This window comes from Salvelinus fontinalis, chromosome 26 (assembly GCF_029448725.1).
Source record: "Salvelinus fontinalis isolate EN_2023a chromosome 26, ASM2944872v1, whole genome shotgun sequence".
NCBI classification, from domain to species: Eukaryota; Metazoa; Chordata; class Actinopteri; order Salmoniformes; family Salmonidae; genus Salvelinus; species Salvelinus fontinalis.
Window position 1 is genome coordinate 18,418,877 of NC_074690.1, and position 23,201 is coordinate 18,442,077.

The 23,201-nt window shown below is 43.2% G+C and overlaps 1 protein-coding gene and 1 non-coding gene across 2 annotated transcripts in view; one reads left to right on the forward strand and one right to left on the reverse strand.

Moving 5' to 3' along the window:
- The window catches only part of LOC129823809 (serine/threonine-protein kinase N2-like), a 41,805-nt gene extending 18,604 nt beyond the window's left edge, over positions 1-23,201 (forward strand). The window contains exons 2-22 of the mRNA XM_055882822.1: positions 1,673-1,973; positions 5,187-5,341; positions 6,666-6,795; positions 7,095-7,240; positions 7,678-7,891; positions 8,186-8,371; positions 8,816-8,925; positions 9,241-9,384; positions 9,608-9,683; positions 10,054-10,195; positions 10,339-10,477; positions 10,773-10,915; positions 11,433-11,508; positions 12,313-12,404; positions 13,766-13,942; positions 14,810-14,872; positions 14,965-15,041; positions 16,783-16,925; positions 20,187-20,294; positions 20,491-20,571; positions 20,963-23,201. Of these exons, the coding sequence (XP_055738797.1) occupies positions 1,673-1,973; positions 5,187-5,341; positions 6,666-6,795; positions 7,095-7,240; positions 7,678-7,891; positions 8,186-8,371; positions 8,816-8,925; positions 9,241-9,384; positions 9,608-9,683; positions 10,054-10,195; positions 10,339-10,477; positions 10,773-10,915; positions 11,433-11,508; positions 12,313-12,404; positions 13,766-13,942; positions 14,810-14,872; positions 14,965-15,041; positions 16,783-16,925; positions 20,187-20,294; positions 20,491-20,571; positions 20,963-21,166 (2,907 nt within the window). The 3' untranslated portion in view covers positions 21,167-23,201. The remainder of the gene's footprint in view (positions 1-1,672; positions 1,974-5,186; positions 5,342-6,665; positions 6,796-7,094; positions 7,241-7,677; positions 7,892-8,185; positions 8,372-8,815; positions 8,926-9,240; positions 9,385-9,607; positions 9,684-10,053; positions 10,196-10,338; positions 10,478-10,772; positions 10,916-11,432; positions 11,509-12,312; positions 12,405-13,765; positions 13,943-14,809; positions 14,873-14,964; positions 15,042-16,782; positions 16,926-20,186; positions 20,295-20,490; positions 20,572-20,962) is intronic.
- On the reverse strand, positions 3,291-3,366 carry trnav-uac (transfer RNA valine (anticodon UAC)). The gene has a single exon. It is a non-coding gene; the product is annotated as a tRNA-Val (tRNA).

Consider the following 23,201-nt stretch of genomic DNA (forward strand, 5'->3'; position numbering starts at 1 on the left):
AAATAAAAAATAATAATTAAAAAAAATGTTTTACAGCGAAAACACAACATATGACTATGTTAGATCACCGCCAAGTCTAAAAAACACACAGCCATTTTCCCAGCCAAAGATAGGAGTCACAAAAAGTAGAAATAGAGATAAAATTAATCGCTAACCTTTGATCTTCATCAGATGACATTCATAGGACATCATGTTACACAATACATGTATGTTTTGTTCCATAATGTGCATATCTATATCCAAAAATCTTAGTTTACCTTGGCGCCATGTTCAGAAATGCCTCCAAAATATCAGGAGAAATTGCAGAGAGCAACATCTAATAACAGAAATACTCATCATACACTTTGATGAAAGATACATGTTTTACATAGAATTAAAGATACACTTGTTCTTAATGCAACCGCTGTGTCAGATTTCAAAAAAACTTTACCGAAAAAGCACACCATGCAATAATCTGAGACGGCGCTCCGATATAAACAACATTTTTCCGCCATGTTGGAGTCAACAGAAATACGAAATTACATCATAAATATTCCTTTACCTTTGATCTTCATCAGAATGCACTCCGAAGAATCCTAGTTCGACAATAAATTGTTGTTTTGTTCGATAATGTCCGGTATTTATGTCCAAGTAGCTACTTTTGCTAGCACGTTTAGTACACATGTCCAAACGCTCGCGCAGGTCCTGGCGAACTCGGACGAAAACTTAAAAATGTTATATTACAGGTCGAATAAACTTGTCAAACTAAGTAGAGAATCAATCTTCAGGATGTTGTTATCATAAATATCCAATAATGTTCCAACCGGAGCATTCCTTTGTGTCTACAGAAGTAATGGAACGCAAGGCGATATCATGTGGAATGCGCATGACCAGGAACTGGCATTCTGCCAGACCACTGACTGAAACAGTTCCCATCCGGCCCCACATCACACTAGAAGCTTCATTCAACGTTCTACAGACTGTTGACATCTAGTGGAAGGCGTAGGAAGTGCAAACAAATTCATATCCTACAGTGTTTTCAATAGGCGATGAGTTGAAAATCGACCAGCCTCAGAATTTCCACTTCCTGTTTGGAAGTTTGCCTGCCATATGAGTTCTGTTATACTCACACATACATCATTCAAACAGTTTTATAAACTTCAGAGTGTTTTCTAACCAATAGTAATAATAATATGCATATATTAGCATCTGGGACATAGGAGGCAGTTCACTCTGGGCACGCTATTCATCTAAAGTGAAAATGCTGCCCCCTATACTAAAAAGTTAATGCAGCTGGTGGCCACACCAGATACTGACTGTTACTTTTGATTTTGACCCCCCCCCTCTTTGTTCAGGGACACATTATTCAATTTCTGTTAGTCATGTCTGTGGAACTTGTTCAGTTTGTCTGTTGAATCTTGTTATGTTCACACAAATATTTACATGTTAAGTTTGATAACAATAAACGCAGTTGACAGTGAGAGGATTGTCAACTGCGTTTCAGTTGACAGTGATTTGATTAAAACATACCATGTGTCTATATACGGAGAAATACAAGTTTTAACATTTCAACAAATCGATTGGTCGAAAGAACAGACGACTCTTGGTTGACCAAGATTTTATTTTAGTTGGGGACAGCCCTACATTTCCTTATGAATCCTAACCCCAACCTATTTTCTCTGTTGTCCTCCAGGGCGACGCCAGGGGCCAGCTGGTGTCGGAGCGGCTGGGCCTGGGCCACAACCTGGACCTGTCGGACACCATGGTGCAGCAGAAGTTGGACGAGATCAAGGAGCAGATCCGCCGCGAGATCCGCAAAGAGCTGAAGATCAAGGAGGGTGCGGAGAACCTGCGCAAGGTCACCACGGATAAGAAGAGCCTGGCCTATGTGGACAACATGCTGAAGAAGTCTAACAAGAAGGTGGAGGAGCTCCACCAGGAGCTCCAGGAACTCAACGCCCACATTGTGGTCAAGGACCCCGACGACCTACTAGGTATGGCTATTTTTCACGGGGAGTGGGAGTAACTAGGGTTGCCAAACTCTTGAAACTTTCCACAGGTTTTTCTGAAATCCCTGGTTGGAGGATTCACTCGCTGCTTATTCCCTCCGGATTTCAGGAATCCTTCAACAGGGATTTTTGAAAAACCTGGGAACTTCAGGGGATGTAGCCTATGTGAAACCTTTCTTTTGATATGAGGTGTATGTACTGAATGCTTTCCCTCTGTTCTGTTTCACATAGGCTAAACGGAATTTAGTGCAGTACTATGCTCTCTTTAGGTGTGGTATTTCTTGGTACAAGGACACTCAATACATGATACAGCACATAATACACAAATAGGACCCACACACAATGAATGCCCTCTATTTTGGTGACTCATCTTCTAGGAGCTGACACTGGCATATTCCTTATTGTTTTACAATAGGGCTCCGTTTAGTTATTTTCGAGGCTGTTGGAACCTGCTACCATGAATTTGTGAACAACAATGGATTTTTAGCACGTTACTGGAACACGGGTGAATGTTTCAGTGGATGTGCAGGGAATAGTTGATCTTATTAATAGTGGGTGGAGAGAGAAGGACTGGGTTTGTCTGTCTGCTGCTATGGCATTTCTTACTCCCTAGTTGTAGACATTGGAAATTGGGGCTGCCTTTCTGTATGTAATGGAAGTCATAAAGATTTTTAACGGGATCTAAAGCACTTACAAATTTGTAACATATTGTACGAATTAGAGCATTTTTCAGGACAAAACATAGCATACAAAATGGATGACGTTGTTCATAATTGTGCACAATTTTCGGGGACCCATTTTGTTTCGTGAGAGCTACATTCAAAACTACTGGCTGAAATTATACAAAACCTTTTTATAACGTAACTTTAAGTGGGAACAAATTTAGCCTGACACATAGAACCCTTATCTGACGAGAAAGGTGTTTTGTTCAGGGATGCATTGCCAGTGTTATGTCGCGGAACTGGGAACTGACCTCAGGCCAAGTTCTAGAGCAACGGGGGGAGGGTTCTGTCCTCCACAACTGATGTCAGATTACCTTCCCCTTTTTTCACACCCAACAATATGACAAAACACTAAACAAGTCTTAGGTCAGTTCTTAAATGACGATGTAACTATGTGTTGCGTTCTACCCTGTCGGTGGCTGACCTGGGATCAGACGTTGGGCTGGTTTCCCTGTCAGCGCTCCAGGAGTGACATCACCCTGCTTGGTATTCATTAACTTTTTTTGTTGTAATTTTAGCAGACGCTCTTATCCAGAGCGACTTACAATAGGGAGTGCATACATGTTGGTACTTTTTGTACTGGTCCCCCGTGGGAAACGAACCCACAACCCTGCCGTTGTAAGCACCATGCTCTACCAGCTGAGCCACACGGGACCATATTCAATAGCTCAGCACTTGTCGGCTGGCCCAGCGTGAGCTGTGTGGAGGGGGCCCTTGACTGGTCCTGACCCCGACCAAACCCCTCTCTTCTGGAGGGAAGCCCTGGATCACAGGCACACACACGGATAGACACACACGCACACACTGATAATTGAATGTCAGTTAAGACTGCAATACAGTCCGTACACACACAACATAGCTGAGTATCCAACGTTTATATTTGCATCTGCTTACACTCAGTCTGAGCTTGAACACAGATTAAACATATTGTCGGAGGAATCTTGCGGACCCATAATCATTCTCGTTAGTGCTAAATTAACAACTTTGACTGGTGCTGCCTAGCAACCTGACGTTCTCCTTCATATGCATTGCCAGGTTATTGGCTGATTAAATTAATTATTACTCTCTGTTAGAATGAATTGGCGACCTCCTGAGGAGTCTCCAGAGACGCCAATGTTTAACAGGATGTGCTTCTCATGCTAAAGCGGTGTGTGTGATATTTGAATGCTAACTATGGTTAGTGCTGTTGACTGGGTATAGGCCTAGAGCTATTAGCGGTAGGGATATGTTGGTCAGCTGTGGAGCCATTTCAGCACAGGAAGTTGGTGGCACCTTAATTGGGGAAGACGGGCTCGTGGTAATGGCTGGAGCGGAATATTGGACCTCTTATTTTTGTTCTAATTGAACTGTAAATTGAAATGAAATCTAACCCTCAAAATGAGTACAGTTTACCTCAAACTGTCACCAAGATGACGGTAAGAGACAGTAGAAGTCAGTCAGGCAGGTTTTTGCCCACCTGTGTGTGACGAAGCGAGCATTTGCTTAGCACTCGTCTCGGGGTGCAGCGGTGAGTAGGGGTGCAGCGGTGAGGAGGGGTTCTGCCCAGGCATGAAAACCAGTGAGCTCATCCCTCAGTACCGCAGCTTGACTGAAATGATAGAGGACACTTTTGTTTTTGGAGGGAAGGAAGGAGAATACGTGAGGTGTGCACAGCACCAGACCCAACAGCCCCTGGGGCAGGACAAGAGCACAGAGTACATGGGTGGCAAAACTGTAGCAAAGCGCTTTGCAACGGAAGATTTGCAACGGAATCTTGAGCGTTTCTTATTGGAAACCTTCCGGTAGTCCCTCCGTGTTTGTCCATTCTAATGTTTTGTTCCTAATGAACACAACCCCGGCTTTTAGCAACAAGGGCCTGTCAGTCATACCATATATTTGCATGTACAGTAACTTCACATCTTGTCTTGAGCAAGTTTGTGCTTGTTTTTCTCCAGAGACCGCTACAGGGTTCCCCTAACTTCTGTGCTGTTTGGAACAGAAATCCCAACTCTTCAGGGAGTTTTAGTAAAGAATCTAAGTGTACATACAATAATTCCCCGTCATCAGTAGTTTTTATACCAGCAGACAGGGATGGAAATTACTTTTCAGACCGGGCTGGTAGAAAATGTGCCCAACTAGCTCGCAGGATAGTGACATTTAGTATTTTGAAATATTGCATGGAACAGATATTCGACCCGGGCTAGTAAAGATTTCAGTCTGATTCCCCGGCTGGCCAGTGTCCAAAATCCTTCAATTCCATCCCTGCCAACAGGCTTTCTGTTTTTACACAAATTGCTTTGTTGTAGATGGTAAACAACAACCTGGTGAATATGGCTGCATTGAACAAGATAAGAAATGCATTATGGCCAACTCTAAGACCTTCCATACAAGCCTTTGAATGTTGTAGCTAATGAACATGCAAACTTTATTGTTTTTGTAAACGTTTTAATATCCAAGCCTCATATCTTCCCTTCTGATCTTCTACCTTTGTTTCTAGAGTGCCCTTTGACCCCGGACACCCCAGCTAGCGAGGCAAGGATGTGCACCAGCAACAGCCGCTTGGCCGCCCTGAAGAAGCAGAACGACATTGAGCTGAAGGTCAAACAGGGGGCAGAGAACATGATCCAGATGTACTCAAACGGCTCTTCCAAGGTATGCCCACTGACCTCTGACCTCTTGCCCTTCACAAACAGTTATTTTCAGTTTGTGACCTCTGGGTCATGTTCATTAGGGCACTTAACTCTACAGAAAACGAAAATGAGCGTGTCCTATTGGTTAATTCCAGGTAGTCCCTCCTTGCAGTCTCTTGTCCACTTGATCCTTCTTGGAAATGGAGGGTTTTTCCAGTGTCACAGTATGATGCAACACATATCTGTATTTTGAAAACTTGATTGCTGACATGCAAAACATTTTTGGACTGTATCAACAGTGGACTAATGGAGCAAATACCAAATTATAGTTTAAGTGGTATTTTCTTTTTAAGAGACCACAAAATCCATTATTCAAAATGTTGAGCTCAGTTAGCACCATTATAAATATGGTGTATGGTAGGACTAACCTACAAGATAGTGTCCCTGGCAGTGACACCAGACATGGTATTAACAGAACTAGCTAGTACTCCCTGTGCAGAATCATGTTAAGTAACCCCAGCCATATTAACAGAGCATTATCAGGCCGTATTTAGCTCTGCACTGGTTGCTAAGGTGTAGAATGCTGATGAATTCAGCTAAAATCATACAGCACTAATACAATAGGGATATTAACGCTAAAGTGTGGAATGTTAGCAACCTCAGTGCTAACTACTAACCACAGCATTTTATGCAAGATGTGGCGTATTAGCTTCGTTCTATTTGCGAAGGTGCCCTTTGCTAAAATCAGCCATAGCTGACTCTGAGCACTGTATAATATCAAGGTGTGGAATGTTGGCAACCCCTGGTCAGCGCTCCCCTGCTGGAGTTCCTGGAGAAAGTGGCACCATCCTGTGGGAAATGGCATGGTCTGATGATGTCAGCCAGGAAATGCCTGTCAGACTGGAAGCCTTTCCTGCCTTCTACGCCGGCACGGAATAGCATAGCGCGCTCCTCCACCAAAGGAATTCTGGGTGGAGTCGACTAGTTTACTCCACGGGCCAGTGTGTGCGTCAACTCGAGGGTCACCGATAACACAACAACACAATGACATTCTACTTTCGCCTGCAGTGAATAACTTTTTCCATGCGTTCATTGAAAACTTTTGCTCCACTTAAGGTCATGATTTGACGAGACCGTGTTCCGATTGGGTAACCCACGCACACACACATTCTGTCTGAAGTATGATGTGGAATTTGGGTCAGTTGTTTTGGGTTATTTTACTCATGAAGAAATGATGTTTAGATCAGATGTTGATCAATATCACACAGTCCAGTGAGTTACTTTCTGTTATAGACGTCTCTGTGTACCTGTTGGTGATGGTGTGAGTGTCTTTATTTTCTGCCCAGGACCGGAAATTGCTAGCGACTGCTCAACAGATGCTCCAGGACAGCAAGACAAAGATTGAGTTCATCAGGATGCAGATCCTCAAGGGCAGCCAGGCCAGCGAGTTGAGCTTTGATAACAACGACGTCATGGGTGAGACGCACACACCTGCCTGTGACTCATTCTGGCCGTGGCTTCCTGTCCTGTGTTATCCCCTTTGACACATGGATACAGAAGCGCGGATACACAAGCGCGCGCACACACACACACACACACACACACACACACACACACACAGTGGATTCACTACATGGAATCACTGATCTAAAGATTACCTTCAATCCTAAATATTTACTCACTGTGTGATCCAGATGAGTGATTCTGCACCTCTTGCTCAAACTGATCCCCTGAAATGCCCTGATAGTCTCTCTAACAAGGTCCTCTTCCTCCAGCCAAGCCCATCATCAGCCCGCTGGACCTGCGGGTAGAGGAGCTGTGTCACCACGCCAGGATAGAGTCAGCCGTGGCCGAGGGCGCCAAGAACGTAATGAAGCTCCTGGGCTCTGGCAAAGTCACGGAGAAGAGGGCACACTCAGAGGTACAGACCACAGTCATAGTTGAGTAGGAGTGCTGATTTAGGATCAGGTCCCTTAGTCTATATAATTATGATCTAAAAGGCTAAACTGATCCTAGGTCAGCACTCCTACCCTGGCCCCAAAAACAACTAGACAAAAAAAATATGTTTTCGAAAGCTATTCCTAAACCCTTAGTCCAAGTCACTGCTCAACAAACGTATGCCCAAAATGGGAGCAAACGCTTTCAAAATGTCTGTGCGTGCCTGTTGGACAAACTCTATACAAAATACCCTTTCTGTTTGTGAACTTGTTTTTCCTGGACCACCTTCTGTAGAAACCAGTATGAGAGCAAACACATTTTGAAATTAAAAACAAACAAAATTGTACATTGAGTTTTCACCCATTTATTGCCAACTGAAGATGCCCCTGTTTTGACCCTTGACCTTGCTGTTCTCCCCAGGCCCAGGCCCGCTTCAACGAGTCCAGTCAAAAGCTGGACCTGCTCAAGTATTCCCTGGAGCAGAGGCTGAGTGAGCTGCCCAAGAACCACCCTCGCAGCAGCAACATCGTGGAGGAGCTGTCCTTCATGTCCTCGCCCGCCCTCAGCCCGCGCTCCAGCATCATCTCTAACCAGAACCAATACAGCACCGTGGCCAAGCCCGCCGCACTCACAGGTAAAAGGCCTTATATCCCACAGCAGTGGTCATCAGTTGCATGCGGTTAACGTCAATGTAGAGCTGAATCTTAACTTGAGATATGCGCCTGTTAATTTTGTCAATGGAAGATTTGTGCGAAAACTTGACTTACAAAGATCTCAAGTTCTAGCCTTTTATGTACTGGCATTTTGGGATTTCAGTCTTTAAAGTATGCAGTTACCAATATATCATGACAGTAGTGCTGTAGTACTGTGCTTAGCCAGGGCTGATAAAATCTATCACTTTATGATAAAAATCTCTCGTCTCCCACAGGCACGTTAGATGTCAGGCTGATGGGCTGCCAGGACCTGCTGGAGAACGTTCCGGGTCGTTCCAAAGTCGGTTCCGTGCTGCTGCCTGGCTGGAGCCCCAGCGAGACGCGCTCCTCCTTCATGAGCCGGGGGAATCGCAACCGAGGCGCCAGCGCACGGAACCTCTCCAAGAGTGAAGACCTCTCCAGTGAGTCTCCTAACACCAACAGTCTCTCCTACTTGCCCTCCATCAAACTTAATCAAACTTAATCCATTGATAGCTTTTTTGACACCGTCAGAAAACCAGGAATTTACGATGTACAATATTTATACATAGTTGTCTGAAATAGCACCCTATTCCCTATATAGGGCCCATTTCAGACACCGCCATATACACACTTTACAAAAGCACATTGGAGAAACCTGAAACCTGTCAAGTGACTGATTACCGCTGCCATCATCCCCTCCGCTTGAGAGCATGAGTTGTAGCAGAACTATAAATATACAGAAACCACAGCACTCTATATGTAATGTTTCCTAAAGGAAGATCACCGTGTTCATTTAAATGTAATGTCATTTGAACAATACATGTATGAACTATAATATGTACATTTTTGGCAGGAAATGGTATTAAATCTTTGTTACTCTCCAGATGAAATCAGTGCTGTGCTGAAGCTGGACAATACAGTGGTGGGACAGACCAACTGGAGACCTGTCAGTAACCAGTCCTGGGATCAGAAGTTTACACTGGAGCTGGACAGGGTACCACACACACACACACACACACACACACACACACACACACACACACACACACACACACACAGTTAACCTATAAGCATATTGCAAACCTCATTATCTGGCAGCCAGTTTAATTTTGGTATTTTCTACAACATTATTTGTTATGAGGAGAAGACTAGTGGATTCCTCAGTTCACTAGACGCTAGTTAAATAATCTCCTAGTAATTCACATCGTTTCAAATGAAATCACAATGCACCACAAATGTTACCCTATGAATACATGACTTTGCTTGTGTGTTTGTGCGCTTGACCTTGTGTGCATTGTTTGACCTGCAGTCTCGTGAGCTGGAGATCTCGGTGTACTGGAGAGACTGGCGCTCGCTGTGTGCTGTCAAGTTCCTGCGACTGGAGGACTTCCTAGACAACCAGCGTCACGGCATGTGTCTCTACCTGGAACCTCAGGGAACCCTGTTTGCAGAGGTATCCCACATTGACACTACACCAGTGTTGTGTTCATTAACTCAAGGGGACTACCTGGACCTGTCCAATAAGAAACGCTCATTTTAGTTTTTGGTGCTAGCGGTTTTAAATGTTTTCCGTGTTTGCCCTAATGAACACCACCCAGTTATCAATACCTTCCTATGATGAAGCCTGTTTGCTTGGTGTCCTGTATGTCTCCTCCAAACTATGGATTTTTGTTCAGGTCACATTTTTCACCCCTGTCATTGAGCGGCGACCCAAACTGCAGAGACAAAAAAAGATCTTCTCAAAGCAGCAAGGTAACTCGTCATTTTCTGAGAACACAAAAATAGGGCCCAAAGCAGAATACAATTGACTTCATACTCAACAGGAGGTCCACAGAAAAAAACTGGTTTTAATGGAAAATATTAATTACATCTAAATTTGTCTGAGAAATCACATAGTTGCTTTGGTTTTCAGGACACTATTTATTGTCCTCTTTGGACGGCTTAATTCAGTCTCTTACACTAAATATCGGTAGTCAAATAAGGGTGAGGTGATGATTTCCACGGTCACCCCCGGTCATAGGGTCTGTAGGGGTGTTGTGAGGACTAGTGTTCCCCGTCTGGCTTTGTGACCGCTGTTAAGGAGGTTAGTGGTGTCACTGACCTATCCTGTGTCCCTCCTCAGGGAAGACGTTCCTGCGTGCTCCTCAGATGAACATCAACATTGCCACCTGGGGCCGCCTGGTCAGAAGGGCCTTACCCACAGTCAGCCCACAGGTGGCTGAGACCGGGACCAGCAGTCTGCCAGGATCTCCAACACCCACCAGGTTTGTGTGTGTATATATAACAGGCATAAATTCAAACTGGTGTTTGTATGCACACGCACACTGTCACAAATGCCAGAGACTTTCATAACATCTTCACACAGTCTGTAGACTCTCTCATTAAGATGTGGCACCTTTCCTTCCAGTCCCATCAGTGAACCGTTGGTGACCAAGCTGGACTTTGACAAAGAGCCCACCCTGGGACCCAAGCACTACCCTGTACCCGCTGGAATCAGAGAACCACTGGCACAGGACAACAAACTGCCCGACAAGGAGGAAGTACAGGTACGGATATGGGGTTACCATTGAGATGCCTGATAGAGGAAGTAGTGCACATGTGGTCATATATGATAATGGTTATGATAGTGGGAATGGTCATCCCAGTTCAAAAACATTAAACAACGGAAACCTGGGTCAATGGAAACCTGGGTCTTGCTCAATGAAAACGTTTTGAAGCTGGGCTGTACTGCCTGAATCCGAAAATTCACTTTTTCTGTTGCAAAACATTTTGTTACAGTGTGCCACAATGAACATAACCACGCTGCCCCATCCTCCTAAAAAGTGTGTTATGCTGTTGCAGGACGCCCTGGCATCGTTTGATTTCCTGAACAAGAGGAACAGCATAGCTGTGAAGTCGTCAGACCTAGACAGACTAGACAAGGTTGCAGAGCAGGAGATCCAGCCTCCAGGCCTGGAGCTCACAGTCATACAGAAGGAGATAAGGTAGAGCTCACTGGTGACTACATTGCAGTTGAACTGCGCAGAATCACTGATTTACAGATCCTAAATAATTACTCATTATGTAATCAAGAGCAGCGATTCTTTGACTCTCAAATAGGGTGAATATCTGTCACTCAAATATTGTTTTAACTGTTTGAGGACATTTTTGGAAGAAACTGATGCATTCATGATGTACTTTTAATAGGTGTTTGTTTTTGTTTGATTGGTTATAATTTATTGGGGGCAGTGTATTGTTCCCAACTTCCACGAGGAAGTGCATGTTTTTACCTCTTAATTGATTGGTTATTTATTTTCTTATTGAAAGCAATAAAATGTTTTACATTTTAGTAATTTAGCAGATGCTCTTATCCAGAGCGACTTACAGTAGTGGTCCTCTGGGGGAATCAAACCCACAACCCTGGTGTTGCAAGCACCTTGCTCTACCAACTGAGCCACACAGGACACCATTAGTTTGTCTGTATTTTTCTATTGAATATATGATATCTACCTCCATTTCCAGGGAAGAAGAACAATTTCAGTTTAGTCTCAGAGACTTTAAATGTGTTGCAGTCCTTGGTCGTGGTCATTTCGGAAAGGTACGTGGCACACACCCAACACATTTCTCGATCCCAGGGCTCTCCAACCCTGTTCCTGGCAAGTTACCCTTCTGTAGGTTTTCGCTCCAACCCTGTTCCAGGAGATCTACCCTTCTGTAGGTTTTCGCTCCAACCCTGTTCCAGGAGATCTACCCTTCTGTAGGTTTTCGCTCCAACCCTGTTCCAGGAGATCTACCCTTCTGTAGGTTTTCGCTCCAACCCCCGTTGTAACTTCTGATTCATCTTATCAACCAGCTTATTATTAGAATCAGGTGTGCAAGATTAGGGTTGGAGTGAAAACCTACAGGAGGGTAGCGCTCCTGGAACAGGGTTGGAGTGAAAACCTACAGGAAGGTAGCTCTCCAGAAACAGGGTTGGAGAGTCCTGCTCTTCCCTCTTTCTCAGCCCTTCAAGAGTGGTCTCTCACTTTTTTCCCCATCCCTAGCAAACACAGCTGATTTTAAACTAATTGCGTTCTAAACTGAAGATCATGATTAGTTGATTATTGGAGTCAATCAAAACCCGGAGGACTGGAGTTACCCGTCCCTGTTCTAGAGGTCAGGACCCTCCCTAGGTGCATGTTTAGTTTTCCCTTAGCACTACACAGCTGATATAAAATAACCAACTCATCATCAATCTTTGCTGTGTAGTACAAAAACGTGCACTCGGGGGTGGGGGGCAGGCGGGCATGTGCACACGCCCAGGACTGAGTTTGGGAAACCCTGCTCTAGAGAAATGTGCTCTTACTGAAAATCTCAACCCAGCCTTCCTAAAATGCCTTCTCTCTTCCCTCATTCCACACAGGTATTGTTGGCCGAGTATAAAAGCACAGGAGAGATGTTTGCCATCAAAGCCCTGAAGAAAGGAGACATTGTGGCTCGTGACGAGGTGGACAGGTAAGGGGCTCAACCTGTGCACTTCAACCAAGTAGGCCAGATACTGATGTCTTTTGAATTGTTTGTTTGATGAGCTGAACAGTATACCTTTGTTTAGCCGTGTAATTCAGTTCAGAGTTGACTACGAGCAAAAAGAAAGTCCATTAATATGGGCACAATATGTAGCTTTGTACGCAAACTGACCAAATTCACAAAGAAAGGTGAGCTATAGACTTTTCATTCTCATGGAAAGCAAGCCTGGTAAGCGGTAGGTCCGTTTTATGTCCTTTTAGTTTCATATTTTTTGCGTTTTTTTACTTTCGGTTTTGTACACCAGATATTTTTTGTTATTGAAGACATTTCACAGGGGTTTAGGTGGTACAATGATTCTCTAAAACAGGTCTCTCCAGCCCTGTACCCAGGGTGCTACCATCCTGTACGTTTTCAACCCAGCCCTGTACCCAGAGAGCTACCCTCCTGTAGGTTTTCAATCCAGCCCTGTACCCAGAGAGCTACCCTCCTGTAGGTTTTCAATCCAGCCCTGTACCCAGAGAGCTACCCTCCTGTAGTTTTTCAATCCAGCCCTGTACCCAGAGAGCTACCCTCCTGTAGTTTTTCAATCCAGCCCTGTACCCAGAGAGCTACCCTCCTGTAGTTTTTCAATCCAGCCCTGTACCCAGAGAGCTACCCTCCTGTAGTTTTTCAACCCAGCCCTGTACCCAGAGAGCTACCCTCCTGTAGTTTTTCAATCCAGCCCTGTACCCAGAGAGCTACCCTCCTGTAGTTTTTCAATCCAGCCCTGTACCCAGAGAGCTACCCTCCTGTAGTTTTTCAATCCAGCCCTGTACCCAGAGAGCTACCCTCCTGTAGTTATTCAATCCAGCCCTGTACCCAGAGAGCTACCCTCCTGTAGTTTTTCAATCCATTGATTGAAAACCTACAGGACGGTAGCTCTCCAGGAACAGGGTTGGAGTGAACCTACAGGAGGGTAGCGCTCCAGGAACAGGGTTGGATTGAAAACCTACAGGACGGTGGTTCTCCAGGAACAGGGTTGGATTGAACCTACAGGATGGTAGCTCTCCAGGAACAGGGTTTTAGAGCCCTGCTCTACACTATACATTGGTTGTTTTGTCAAATAAACTGAAATTAAGTGAATATGTTCGTTTTTTTGCAACCAGACACTGGCAGAGCGATTTCTACATATTAATCCTTTAACAGTTGATGCTGGAAAATATATTAGCTCAGCTCAGACAAGTTTGGTCTGATTTCCTTTCATTTCAGGAATTGATTTACACATGGATTTTAAGTAGCATTAAATAGATTTTCTTGCCCAGGCATCAGTGGCTTACATCTTTGTCTCTCGGTCTCCCCCCCCCCCCCAGTCTGATGTGTGAGAAGCGTATTTTTGAGACGGTGAACAGCGTGCGCCACCCGTTCCTGGTCAACCTCTTTGCCTGCTTCCAAACGCAGGAGCACGTGTGCTTCGTCATGGAGTACGCTGCCGGAGGAGACCTGATGATGCACATCCACTCTGATGTCTTCTCCGAGCCCAGGGCCATGTGAGTGACACCATTTTTATTTTTTACATGCTTTAAAGCTGAAATCAATAACAAAGCCTCTCCCGCCCCTGTTTTGCTAAAAAAGCTATGGGATGGGGCTTGAGAAATGTAATCACTCTCAAATTCATAGACCTATGCAAGGACTGACCATCCATTATATAAAAATTATAGTTTTAACCATGTTGAGGTTTTATAATGTTTGTTTTACATTTACTTTCTTTACAAACTTTGGAGTAAAACAGTCTTATATTTTGGGTTCTGATGGGGTATTACAGTTTAACTAAGTTCGAGGCATTTATATGTTATATTCTTCCAGAATCAATCAGTACATATCATTAAATTATAAGTCCAAAAATGGATGTAGCAACTGCAGATTTCCCCTTTTTGTAAAAGCTAAAATCCTTAATAATGAAACTGCCACGTCTGTTTGTGATATTACAACAACAGAAGTTACTGCAAACCACAGTTGTTTTTCCCCCCTCTGACATCATTGCACATGTGATAGAACAGCAGCATATGTACTGCCATTTTTTTTTTTCTGCGACGCTCCCCAGCTCTGCTTTGTCAACAAAACAAAAACCTTAATGGCCATGGGGCAGATAGTGGGGCGGTTTCCCCTACTGTGAATTTCATCTTTAAGGTATTTTTGTCTAGTAGTAATATGAAGGTTCACGTCCTTTGTGAGCACCAAAGCGTTTGTTTCTGTGCCAAGATTATTTTCTGGTGCAATTTGCTTTGAAATAGTATCTTAAGTGCTCACCTCTACATCCACTGTCTTGTTTTCAGTGGTACGCTAAATCATAAAGTGGATTCTCTTCAAATTTTCTCTGATTTCTTGCTGAAATCCACTTTTTTTCTCTCTTGTAGATTTTATGCAGCTTGTGTCGTATTGGGATTACAGTTTTTACACGAACATAAGATTGTGTACAGGTAGGAATAATTCCATTCACTAGGTGAAATTATACTCTTGTAGTATATTGATACTGATTCTCATGATTTATTTATTTTTGTTTTACTTTCAGAGATCTGAAGCTTGACAATCTGCTCTTGGACACTGAGGGCTATGTAAAAATAGCTGACTTTGGCCTTTGCAAAGAGGGTAAATAGGACAAAAACCACACAACCTCAACTTAATGCCATCTCTCACTGTTCCAACACCATTGAATGTAAAATAAATGTATAATAACTCTATATAAGGTCTACAGTGCATTCGGAAAGTATTCAGACCCCTTGACTTATCCACATTTTGTTACGTTACAGCCTTATTTTTAAATGGATTAAATAAACAAATGTCCTCATCAATCTAAGCACAATACCCCATAATGACAAAGCAAAAACAGGTTTTTAGAAAATGTAACACATTTATTTTAAAATTAACAAGATATTTTATTTACATATGTAAACGGACCCTTTGCTATGAGACTCGAAATTGAGCTCCGGTGCATTCTGTTTCCATTGGTCATCCTTGAGCTCTTTCTACAATTTGATTTGGAGTCTACCTGAGGTAAATTCAATTGATTGGACATGATTTGGAAATGAACACACCTGTCTAGATAAGGTCCCACAGTTGACAGTGCATGTCAGAGCATAAACCAAGCAATTAGTTCAAAGGAATTGTCCGCAGACCCCCGAGACAGAATTGTGTCGCACCGATCTGGGGAAGGGTACCAAAACATTTCTGCAGCAAGAACGCAGTGGCCTCCATCATTTTTAAATCGAAGAAGTTTGGAACCACCAACCACCACTTCCTAGAGCTGAGCGCCTGGCCAAACTGAGTAATCGGGGGAGAAGGGCCTTGGTCAAGAAAGTGACCAAGAACCCGATGTTCATCTCACTGCGCTCCAGAGTTCCTCTGTGGAGATGGGAGAACCTTCCAGAAGGACAACTATCTCTGCAGCACTCCACTAATCAGGCCTTTATGGTAGAGTGGCCAGATGGAAGCCACTCCTCAGTAAACGGCACATGACAGCCCGCTTGGAATTTGCCAAAAGGCACCTAAAGGACTCTGACCTCTGATGAAACCAAGATTAAACTCTTTGGCCTGAATGCCAAGTGTCGCGTCTTGAGGAAACCTGGCACCATCCCTACGGTGAATCATGGTGGTGGCAGCATCATGCTGTGGGTATGTTTTAAAGTGGCAGGGAGACTAGTCAGGAAAGATGATCGGAGCAAAGTACAGAGAGATCCTTGATGAAAACCTGCTCCAGAGCACTCAGGATCTCTAACTAAGGCTCACCTTCCAGCAGGACAGCGACCCTAAGCACACAGCCAAGACAACGCAGGAGTGGCTTCGGGACAAGTCTTTGAATGTCCTTGAGTGGCCCAGCCAGAGCAAGGACTTACACCCGATCTAACATCTCTGGAGAGACCTGAAAATAGCTGTGCAGCGATGCTCCCCATCCAACCTGACAGAGCTTGAGAGGATCTGCAGAGAAGAATGGGAGAAACTCCCCAAATACAGGTGTGCCAACATGAAGCATCATACCCAAGAAGACTCGAGGTTGTAATCGCTGCCAAAGGTGCTTCAACAAAGTACTGATTTGAAGGGTCTGAATACTTATAGAAATGTGATATTTCAGTTTTTTTATGTTACAATTTTTTTTTACTTTGTTGCATTGCCATTATGGGGTATTATGTGTAGATTGAGGGGAGGAAACTATTTAATCAATTTCAGAAAAAGGCTGTAACGTAACAAAATGTGGGAAAAGTCAAGGGGTCTAAATACCTTCTGAATGCACTGTATGTATGCTGATCTGAAACTTATATGGGTGTCAGATTTCCATGTCAGGGTGGACCGTAAAGTCCCCATACATGTATCATGGTTCTGTGTATTCTGGCAGGAATGGGGTTCAGGGACCGCACCAGCACGTTTTGTGGTACTCCTGAGTTCCTGGCCCCAGAGGTTCTGACGGAGACGTCGTACACGCGTGCTGTGGACTGGTGGGGTCTGGGGGTCCTCGTCTTTGAGATGCTGGTTGGAGAGGTTAGTGGTTCTCACCTGTCATATGGATGCATACCTACTCAATACTATGGCTCTTAAAGCTGGCCAATATTTGAACAACTCTAAAATATATATATACAGTACCAGTCAAAAGTTTTAGAACACCTACTCAATCCTGGGTTTTTCTTTATTTTTACTATTTTCTACATTGTAGAATAATAGTGAAGACATCAAAACTATGAAATAACACATGGAATATTTTAGATTCTTCAAAGTAGCCACCCTTTGCCTTGATGACAGCTTTGCACACTCTTGACGTTCTCTCAACCAACATCATGAGGTAGTCACCTGGAATGCATTTCAATTAACATGTGTGCCTTGTTAAAGTTCATTTGTGGAATTTCTTTTTAATGCGTTTGAGCCAGTCAGTTGTGTTGTGACAAGGTAGGGGTGGTATACAGATGATAGCCCTATTTAGTAAAATACCAAGTCCATGCTATGGCAAGAACAGCTCAAATAAACAAAGAGAAAAGATAGTCAGTCCATTACTTTAAGACATGAAGGTCAGTCAATCGCAAAAACCATCAGGCGCTATGATGAAACTGGCTCTCAGGAGGACTGCCACAGGAAAGGAAGACTCAGTTACCTCTGCTGCAGAGGATAAGTTCATTAGAGTTAACTGCACATCAGATTGCAGCCCAAATAAATGCTTCACAGAGTTCAAGGAACAGATACATCTCAACATCAACTGTTCAGAGGTGACTGTGTGAATTCTGTTAATTTTATTTTTTATTTAACCTATATTTAACTAGGCAAGTCAGTTAAGAACAAATTGTTATTTACAATGACTGCCTAACCCGGACGCAGGGCCAATTGTGCGCCGCTCTATGGGATTCTTGATCACGGCCGGTTGTGATACAGCCCTGGATCGAACCATGGTCTGTGGTGATGCCTCTAGCACTGAGATGCAGTGCCTTAGACCGCTGCACCAATCGGGAGCCCCATCAGGCCTTCATGGTTGAATTGCTGCAAATAAATCACTATTAAAGGACACTAATAATAAGAAGAGACTTGCTTGGGCCAAGAATGATGAGCAATGGACATTAGACTGGTGGAAATCTGTCCTTTGGTCTGATGAGTCCAAATGTTAGATTTTTGGTTCCGACTCGTGTCTTTGAGACCCAGAGTAGGTGAACGGATGATCTCTCCATGTGTGGTTCCCACCGTAAAGCATGGAGTAGGTGGTGTGATGGTGCTTTGCTGGTGACACTGTCAGTGATTTATTTAGAATTCAAGTCACTCTTAACCAGCATGGCTACCACAGCATTCTGCAGCGATACGCCATCCCATTTGGTTTGTGCTTAGTGGGACTATCATTTGTTTTTCAACAGAACAATGATCCAACACACCTCCAGGTTGTGTAAGGGCTATTTGAACAAGAAGGAGAGTTATAGAGTGCTGCATCAGATGACCTGGCCTCCATAATCACCTGACCTCAACCCAATTGAGATGTTTGGGATGAGTTGGACCGCAGAGTGTAGGAAAAGCAGCCAACAAGTGCTCAGCATATGTGGGAACTCCTACAAGACTGTTGGAAAAGCGTTCCTCATGAAGCTGGTTGAGAGAATGTCAAGAGCATGCAAAGCTGTCATCAAGGCAAAGGGTGGCTACTTTGAAGAATCTAAAATAGTTTTTTTGGTTACTACATGTTTCCATATGTGTTATTTCATAGTTTGATGTCTCCACTATTATTCCACAATGTATAAAATGAAGAAGCCCTTGAAATAAGTAGGTGTCCAAACTTTTGACTGGTAATGTATATATATTGTTATTACATTTTTAGAATTGAATTGGCAAGATGATAATGGCAAAAAAAAACATTATCACAAAACCACAATTGTCATGAGCATTCTAACATTATATACAGTTGAAGTTGGAAGTTTACATACACCTTAGCCAAATACATTTAAACTCACTTTTTCACAATTCCTGACATTTAAACCAAGTAGAAATTCCCTGTCTTAGGTCAGTTAGGATCGCCACTTCATACCTTGACTTTGTTGTCCTTTAGCCATTTTGCCACAACTTTGGAAGTATGCTTGGGGTCATTGTCCATTTGGAAGATCCATTTGCGACCAAGCTTTAACTTCCTGACTGATGTCTTGAGATGTTGCTTCAATATATCCACATACTTTTCCTTCCTCATGAAGCCATCTATTTTGTGAAGTGCACCAGTCCCTCCTGCAGCAAAGCACGCCCACAACATGATGCTGCCACCCCCGTGCTTCACGGTTGGGATTGTGTTCTTCGGCTTACAAGCCTCCCCCTTTTTCCTCCAAACATAACAATGGTCATTATGGCCAAACAGTTCTATTTTTGTTTCATCAGACCAGAGGACATTTCTCCAAAAAGTATGATCTTTGTTCCCATGTGCAGTTGCAATCCGTAGTCTGGCTTTTTTATGGTGGTTTTGGAGCAGTGGCTTCTTCCTTGCTGAGTGGCCTTTCAGGTCATGTCGATATAGGACTCGTTTTTCTGTGGATATAGATACTTTTGTACCCGTTTCCTCCAGCATCTTCACAGGGTTCTTTGCTGCTGTTCTGGGATAGATTTGCACTTTTCGCACCAAAGTACGTTCATTTCTAGGAGACAGAACGCGTCTCCTTCCTGAACGGTATGATGGTTGCATGGTCCCATGGTGTTTATACTTGCATACTATTGTTTGTACAGATGAACGTGGTACCTTCAGGCATTTGGAAATTGCTCCCAAGGATGAACCAGACTTATGGAGGTCTACAATTTTTTTTCTGGGGTCTTGGCTGATTTCCTTTGATTTTCCCATGATGTCAAGCAAAGAGGCACTGAGTTTGAAGGTAGGCCTTGAAATACATGGACTCAAATGATGTCAATTAGCCTATCAGAAGCTTCTAAAGACATGACATTAATTTTCTGGAATATTCCAAGTTGTTTAAAGCTACAGTAAACTTAGTGTGTGTAAACCTCTGACCCACTGGAATTGTGATACAGTGAAATCTGTCTGTAAACAATTATTGGAAAAATTACTTGTGTCATGCATAAAGTAGATGTCCTAACCGACTTGCCAAAACTAGTTTGTTAACAAGAAATTTGTGGAGTGGTTGGAGTGGAAAAACAAGTTTTAATGACTACAACCTAAGTGTATGTAAACTTCCGACTTCAACTGTACATAGCTGACCTGGTCAGTACTTCTCCATATAAAAAAAAAATGGCATTCTCAATCATTGACTGTATGTGCAAAAATCTGTGTTTTTTTCCTTGTCCCAGTCTCCATTCCCTGGGGACGATGAGGAGGAGGTGTTTGACAGCATTGTCAACGATGAAGTCCGCTACCCAAGGTTCCTCTCAACAGAGGCCATCTCCATCATGAGAAGGGTGGGTTCTGGTGAAGTTCTACTACTAACTTCAAATGGTGCAGTCACTTCAGATTGACCTTTACTGAAACACAACACCTCAAGTGACTGCTATCAGCTGTCAGAAAGTGTGAACTGAGAAGAAACCAAAGACGATGGCGTTATTGAAACACAGCTTTAATGTTTACTCTGCTTTGTTTTGCTCTTTTTGTTTGTAGCTTTTGAGGAGGAGTCCAGAAAGACGTCTTGGGGCAGGAGAACGAGACGCAGAAGAAGTAAAGAAACATCTGTTCTTCAGAGTAAGTTGAAAGTGGTTTTCTTTAAATTGTGTATATATTTGATCTGTTTTGATATTGTAAGCCAAAACAGCCTTGATTACAGGTAATGTGGACACCTTATCATTACATATGCAGGGTACTTAAGCAATAAGGCCTGAGATGGTGTGGTTAATGGCCAATATAAAATGTGTTTTGTGCATACCCATGGTATACGGTCAGATATACCTAAGCTGTCAGCCAATCAGCATTCAAGGCTCAAACCACCCAGTTTATAATGTTCATTAGACTTGTCTACTTATCTTGGTTGTCATTAGCTTTTTTTCTCAAAGGTAGACGATTCAATACATGTCTGTCCTGATAGTTGACAAAAGTTCACTCTTTCATCAATTTTCTCCTTCCTTTCACCCCCCAGAATATGGATTGGAACGGACTACTGTCCAAGAAGGTGAAGCCTCCGTTTGTGCCGACCATCCAGGACTCCAACGACGTCAGCAACTTCGACAACGAATTTACCTCAGAAGCGCCCATCCTGACCCCGCCCAGAGAACCCAGGGCGCTCAGCAAGAATGAGCAGGACATGTTCTCAGACTTTGACTACATCGCAGACTGGTGTTAGCCCCCCCCCCCTTCTCCCTCCTCCTAACACGTTGAACAAACACACACTGTGAACCAAACAACACAGCGCTGACTGACTGTAGCTCACATTTGGAAAAAAGCCTTTTTCCCAAACAAACATTGAGGGAAAGGAAAACATCGTTCTTCCAGCCTTCGGGCGCACTCTGTGCCATTGAAAGACCCCCCCCCCCCGACTCCACAACTGAACACCCTTGTTTATTTTTTAACAAAATGAAGAACTTTCTTTAACAGAGAGAGAGATTACATTTTGCTTTTCTTCTGAGGATTTTGTGAGAAGAGGGAGAAGGAGGCCTCCAGCGCATGTTGTCTATTGTCTGACCACTGAGAAGGTTTTCATATGAACTATGTCAAAAGAAACGCCGGCAACATCATGTTATTCATAGTCGGTCTTTTATTTTTTATCATGTACAGAATATTATTCATCCGTATTAACGAGTCATTTCTCAAGCCATAACTAAATGACTTTTCTCTGTAAGGTCTGCCATATTGTATTATGAGTGTTTTAAGCAATAATCACTGAACTGTCACGTGAGGTTAAAAACAACACATCTTGACTACTACTGCCTTTTGACTTGAAAGCCAAAGTAAGGGCTCCCTTTTAGCTGATCCTTGTCGTCTCCCCCACCCACACACTTATTTGTCACATGCTTCGTAAACAACCAGTGTGGACTAACAGTGAAATGCTTAGTTGCGGGCCTAGTTACGGGCCATTCACAACAATGCAGGGAGAACCCTCCCACCGTTTTTAAAGAATGCCTTCCTGTTTCTGCTAGCAAAGCTAAGAGCTGGCTCACTCTCAAAAAATAGTGCAGAATTTTTTTATTTTTAAACAGATGATCATTAGACAAAGCAGTGCATCCAGTGTTAGCCCTCATGGTACTGCAACTATCCCTCATTTACTAGCATACATGGATGTGTTTCACTATGTAATGCTATAAGGATGTTGGAGGGAAAATAATTAAGCAGTAGAACAGAGTTCTAGAGACATCAAAGGCGACTGCCGCTTTAAAAGTCATCATTTGTAAGGTGCACACAATATGGACACATATCCGACATGGCTCCCTCTGGTGGGTTCCTAGCACCATTAAGCATATAAATCAAGTGTCTCAGAGTAGAAGTGCTGATTTAAGATCAGTTATGTCTTTTAGCTCACAATGAAAAGGATTACATGAACAGGGGAACCTGATCCTAGATCAGCACTCGTACTCTGAGCTATACATCCCCAGATTTAGTTATTGGGTGATAACAATGCATTCAGCTAGCAATGTTGTGCTCTTGTGGATAGAATCGATTACTCTAGCATTTATAACAGTGGGTCAGTTCTATTATAATTCAATTCGATGCAGAAAATGTATGAATTCTGTTGAACTTCCATTCGCTACCTGACTTAACTGATTTGAAATAGAATTGATTCCAACCTCGATACCTCAATTCTTTTAACTGAAGATACCAGAAGACGGCACAGCCTGCAATGATTGGAGTTGGTCAAATGATGGATCTGAAGTGACTGATACAGCTGATTACCAAAACTCATCCATTCAGTCCTGACAGTGGGACTATGGAAACAGTAATGGATGTATGATCAAACTGACATCAACCTATGTGTAGGGTGAAGTTGCCTCCAGGTTAGGAGGATTGGGGAAGCTGGCCCTAGATCTTTACCCAGGGGAAACTAAACTCTGGAGCTTAAACTTAGTGCCAGTTTGTGCAGACTATGTAAATGAATCATTACAGGGAGGGCATATATGTATGTACACACAATTAAGTTTATAGCACTATCAATAGATATTTTTTTATGATGTTTAGTGTAATTATGAAAATAGATTGTACAAAGTTATTTCTCCCGGTGCTTAAATGGCCGCTTGAGCATGTTGCAAAAACAGACAAGCTTTTTTGAATGGTACACCACATTGAAGTTACAAGACCCTGTTGGCCCTGGTGTAAAGAAGCATTTTGCTGTTGGGGTTTGTCTCCTATCATGAATGCACAAATTAAATGTTTTAATAGTTGTGCTA